The sequence below is a fragment of the Salvelinus sp. IW2-2015 genome, linkage group LG34 (genome assembly GCF_002910315.2).
Source record: "Salvelinus sp. IW2-2015 linkage group LG34, ASM291031v2, whole genome shotgun sequence".
In the NCBI taxonomy this organism is placed as follows: domain Eukaryota; kingdom Metazoa; phylum Chordata; class Actinopteri; order Salmoniformes; family Salmonidae; genus Salvelinus; species Salvelinus sp. IW2-2015.
In genome coordinates, this window is record NC_036873.1 from 5,106,164 (window position 1) to 5,112,316 (window position 6,153).

The window sequence follows — 6,153 nt, forward strand, 5'->3', positions numbered from 1 at the left end:
CTAGGTAAAGTCCCCCCTTATCTCAGCTCGCTGGTCACCATAGCAGCACCCACCTGTAGCACGCGCTCCAGCAGGTATATCTCTCTGGTCACCCCCAAAACCAATTCTTCCTTTGGCCGCCTCTCCTTCCAGTTCTCTGCTGCCGATGACTGGAACGAACTACAAAAATCTCTGAAACTGGAAACACTTATCTCCCTCACTAGCTTTAAGCACCAGCTGTCAGAACAGCTCACAGATTACTGCACCTGTACATAGCCCATCTATAATTTAGCCCAAACAACTACCTCTCCCCCTACTGTATTTATTATATTTATATTTATTTATTAATATTTATTTTGCTCCTTTGCACCCCATTATTTCTATCTCTACTTTGCACATTCTCACACTGCAAATCTACCATTCCAGTGTTTTACTATATTGCATTTACTTCGCCACCATGGCCTTTTTTTTGCCTTTACCTCCCTTATCTCACCTCATTTGATCACATTGTATATAGACTTATTAGCCTACTCATTACATTTCTATGATTCTAACAGATCGCATAATATATACTAATATGCTATTTATTTGCGCTAGTTGGCTGTACCTACACCAAAACTCCAGTATGTGTTCTTTATAGGTTGTTCTCCATCTACTTTTTAAATAAGGAGCCAATTTGATGACAATTTGTTTTTCATGACTGACTATTTATTTCCATGACTGATCAAAACTAATTTTCTCATGGCTCTCTCTTGTCCCTCTGCAGAAGACATATGGCGAGCAATATGTTTGGAACATCGAATCGCAATAAAATCACAGTATCGAATCGCAATACATATAAATCGGCACCTTAATTAAGCAGACCAAACACATCCCATTAATGAGAGAAAATCAGCACAGAACCTTGTGGGATGCCAACAACCTGTGTGTGTGTGCCAATACTCGATGGGAGTACTCTCGTGAATGGAGGCTCCATGACAAGGACAGGTTTTTGCTCCAGACAAAATCAGTTACACACAACACACCTATCCTAGATAGATGATTCTTACCTCCGTTATCTGTCCTCTTGAGGGCGCCATCTTTGTGGGGGCACAGCTCACACCTCTGCAGAGAAAGGAGACAGGGGGGAGACATGGACCTTTAGCAAAACTCTTTACCATACAATTACACACAAAAAGATATACAGTGCCTTCAGAAAGTATTCATACCCCTTGACTTATTCCACATTTGGTTGTGTTATAGCCTGAACTCTAAATGGAATAAATAAAACAAATTATCTCACCCATCTACACACAATACCCCATAATGACAAAGCGAAAACATGTTTTTAGAAAATTTTCATATCGGTTACACCAGCCTAATCTCGGGAGTTGATAGGCTTGAAGTCATAAACAGCGCAATGCTTGAAGCACTGCGAAGGTGCTTGCAAAACGCACGAAAGTGCTGTTTAATGAATGCTTATGGCCTGCTGGTGCCTACCACCGCTCAGTCAGACTGCTCTGTCAAATCATAGACTTAATTATATCATTATAACACACAGAAATACGAGCCATAGGTCATTAATATGGTAGAATCCGGAAACTATCATCTCGAAAACGAAACGTTTATTGTTTCAGTGAAATACGGAACCGTTCCGTATTTTATCTAACGGGTGGCTCCATAAGTCTAAATATTCCTGTTACATTGCACAACCTTCAATGTTACGTCATAATTACGTAAAATTCTGGCAAATTAGTCGCAACGAGCCAGGCGGCCCAAACTGTTGCATATACCCTGACTCTGCGTGCAATGAACGCAAGAGAAGTGACACAATTTCACCTGGTTAATATTGCCTGCTAACCTGGATTTCTTTTAGCTAAATATGCAGGTTTAAAAATATATACTTCTGTGTATTGATTTTAAGAAAGGCATGATGTTTATGGTTAGGTACAGTCGTGCAATATTGTGCTTTATCGCAAATGCGCTTTTGTTAAATCATCTCCCGTTTGGCGAAGTTGGCTGTCTTTGTTAGGAAGAAATAGTCTTCACACAGTTTGCAATGAGCCAGCGGCCCCAAACTGCTGCATATACCCCGACTCTGTTACAAGAGAAGTGACACCATTTTTCCTAGTTAAAAGAAATTCCTGTTAGCAGGCAATATTAACTAAATATGCAGGTTTAAAAAATATAACTTGTGTATTGAATTTAAGAAAGGCATTTATGGTTAGGTACACGTGGAGCAACGACAGTCCTTTTTCGCAATGCCACCACATCGATTATATGCAACGCAGGGAACGCTAGATAAACAAATAATATCATCAACCATGTGTAGTTAACTAGTGATTATGATTGATTGATGTTTTTTTATAAGATAAGTTTAATGCTAGCTAGCAACTTACCTTGGCTTCTTACTGCATTCGCGTAACAGGCAGGCTCCTCGTGGATTGCAATGTAATCAGGTGGTTAGATCGTTGGACTAGTTAACCGTAAGGTTGCAAGATTGAATCCCCGAGCTGACAAGGTAAAAATCTGTCGTTCTGCCCCTGAACAAGGCAGTTATCCCACCGTTCCTAGGCCGTCATTGAAAATAAGAATGTGTTCTTAACTGACTTGCCTAGTTAAATAAAAGGTTCCATAAAAAGAAAACAACATTTTTGAAACCATGTATACTTGCACTATACAAGATGGAAGGGAGTTCCATGCACTCATGTCTCTGTATAATACTGGTATTTACTTGAATTTGTTCTGGACCTGGGCACTGTGAAAAGACCCCTGGTGGCATATCTGGTGGGGTGAGTGTCTGTGTGTCTTTACAACCATTGAATATATATTTTGACCCTGACAGTTTACAGTCTAAGCTAACACCAAGTAATTTAGTCTCCTCAACTTGTTCAACAGCCACACCATTCGTTACCAGATTCAGCTGAGGTCTAGAACTTAGGGAATGATTAGTACCAAAACAATGCTCTTAGTTTTAGAGATGTTCAGGAGCAGTTTGTTACTGGCCACCCATTCCAAAACAGACTGCAACTCTTTTAAGGGTTTCAGTGACTTCATTAGCAGTGGTTGCTTATGCGTATATGTTTGAATCATAAGCATACATGGACACACATGCTTTGTTTAATGCTAGTGGCAGGTCATTGGTCAAAATAAAAAAATCCTGAGTGGCCGAGTTACAGTTTTGACTTAAAGCTACACTGAACAAAAATATAAAACGCAACATGCAACAATTTCAAAGATTTTACTGAGTTACAGTTCATATAAGGAAATCAGTCAACTGAAATAAATTCATTAGGCCCTAATCTATGGATTTCACATGTCGGAATGGCCGATTAATAGGCCGATTTCAAGTTTTCATAACAATCGGAAATCTGTATTTTGGACACCGATTTGTATTTGTATTTTTACACCTTTATTTAACTAGGCAAGTCAGTTAAGAACAAAATCTTATTGACAATGACGGCCTACCCCAGCCAAACCCTAACAACGCCGGGTCAATTGTGCGCCACCCTTTGGGACTCCACATCACGGCCGGTTGTGATACAGCCTGGAATCGAACCAGGGTCTGTAGTGACGCTCTCTAGCCCTGAGATGCAGTGCCTTGGACCGCTGCGCCACTCGGAGCCCCAACACCTTACGGCACAACGCCTCTCCCCCATGTGACCTACTTGTTGTGTGTATGTACCGTCATGTATGTGTAACTGATCGATGCAGATATGCACACACACACACACACCACACACACACACACACACACACACACACACACACACACACACACACACACCACACCACACACAACAACATGAACATGTAAAGTGTAAAGTCTTTTGTCTGTAATGTATTTTTCGTTATGTGTCAGACGCCAGTAAGACTGTCGCCATTGGCATCAACTAATGCCGTTCTTAATAAATCAAATGAGTGCCTTGTTGCAAACAGTATTTTGTAATATTTGTATTACGTACAAGCTTCCTTCTTCTCACTCTGTCATTTAGGTTAGTATTGTGGAAAAACTACAATGTTGTTGATCCATCCTCAGTTTTCTCATATCACAGCCATTAAACTCTGTAACTGTTTTAAAGTCCCCATTGGCCTCCCTGTGGGGTACAGAAGTCATTCAGAAATCATGCTTAACACTGTTATTGCACACTGAGTGAGTCCATGCAACTTATTATGTGACTTGTTAATTAAGGACTTTTTAATACTTATTGACTCAAGACATTTCACCTTTTCATTTTTTATTAATTTGTAGAAATTTTGAAAAACATAATTCCACTTTGACATATGGGGTATTGTGTGTGCAGGCCAGTGACAAACATCTAAATTTCATCTATTTTAAATTCAGACTAACACAACAAAATCTGAAAAAAGTCAAGGGGTGTGAATACCTTCTGAAGGCACTACATACTATAGATACACACGCAAACATGTACCCTACTCCCTTTCTCTCATACACACTCTTACACACTCTTACACACCCAGTATTTTCAGTAATCACTGATCCAACACTATCAAATAGGTGTAAGTGGGCTTCGATGCCATAGCTCCCACATCCAGCTCTGTCATACTGTGTGGTTACTACTATGCGGAAGGGAGAGCCTAGTTGTCCCCAACCTCTCCTAAAAACACAAACCCACTATCTGCTGCCCAAGACGGTTTCCGTTTCCCGTGTGTGTGATAGAGCGAGAGTGTTGTGTGTGTATCCCTCCAGTCCTGCCCATTTCACACCAGCTACTCCCACCGGATGCCTACCATCCCTCACAAGAAAAAATAAGAAAATCCTCTTCCCGCCAATTTCTGTCCACACAATATCACAAGCGAGTATGACCGCACTGTTTAACTGTTTCTACAGCCAGGATGAGGAAAGTACAGGCAAGGATGCTGTTTTTTTCCCTATGAGAAATAGACTGTGGGGTTCTTAAGCATGTCTGATGCTACCATGGCTGACTGGCTCTGTCAGATCTTGCCACCGTGTAACATTTTACACTGTAATAACCAATGTACTACTTGTTTTGGATCCTTTAATATAAGCACCATACGGTACTCTTTGCTACCAGGTAGTTGCCAATTGTGTTGAGTACTTTGAAGTAAGTACCAAAAAGAAATAACACAATTTCCTATTAAGTACCGGCTAAATATTAGCGTAAACTGTAGTATAAAACACAGTGCTGAGAATACGGTGTTGATACTCTATTGGACAGACTCACCACTCTGGCTGCTCTCTCCTGAGATTCACACTTCCTGCAGAACCAGGGTCCAGTGGGCACCTGCACGATGCCATAGCACGCTGCAGAGAGGACAACACTGGGTTAATACCACACACCACGATGCCATAGCAGCACGCTGCAGAGAGGACAACACTGGGTTAATACCACACACCACGATGCCAATAGCAGCACTCTGCAGAAGGACAACACTGGGTAAATACCAGCACACCACGATGCCATAGCAGCACTGCAGAGAGGACAACACTGGGTTAATACCACACAAACCACGATGGCCAATAGCAGCACTCTGCAGGAGGACAACACTGGGTTAATACCACACACCACGATGCCATAGCAGCAACGCTGCAGAGAGGAACAACACTGGGTTAATACCACCACACCACGATGCATAGCAGCACGCTGCAGAGGACAACACTGGGTTAAATACCACACACCACGATGCCATAGCAGCACTCTGCAGAGAAGACAAACTGGGTTAATACCACACACCACGATGCCATAGCAGCACGCTGCGAGAGGCAACACTGGTTAATACCACACACCACGATGCCATAGCAGCACCTGCAGAGAGAGCAACACTGGGTTAATACCAACACCACGATGCCATAGCAGCATCTGCAGAGAAGACAACACTGGTTAATACCAACACACCACAATGCCATAGCAGCACGCTGCAGAGAGGAAGTACTGGGTTATTAAGGCAGGAGCAAACTGGTGAGGGTCCAAAAAATATGTGCATGGAAACACGCAAAAAAACAGTATAAACTGCAGGAAAATGTGCCTATTTGCAGAGTGCGGTTGTCACATGACCAACATTCTGCTAACGACATGACACCAGGCCAAGTATCACCAGACTGAGCGGTATCACCATACCGAGCAGTATCACCACGATACCACGGAGTAAACACTACCAGACCACGATAACCGTGACAGAGTATAACCACGAGTAACCGACTAACACACGATA

The 6,153-nt window shown here is 42.1% G+C and overlaps 1 protein-coding gene across 1 annotated transcript in view; it reads right to left on the reverse strand.

Moving 5' to 3' along the window:
- The window catches only part of LOC111958330 (protein AF-10), a 79,723-nt gene that overhangs the window by 66,232 nt on the left and 7,338 nt on the right, over nt 1–6,153 (reverse strand). Inside the window, exons 2-3 of the mRNA XM_070437168.1 lie at nt 5,166–5,245; nt 1,029–1,083 (exon numbers count right to left, since the gene is read on the reverse strand). Of these exons, the coding sequence (XP_070293269.1) occupies nt 1,029–1,083; nt 5,166–5,245 (135 nt within the window). The remainder of the gene's footprint in view (nt 1–1,028; nt 1,084–5,165; nt 5,246–6,153) is intronic.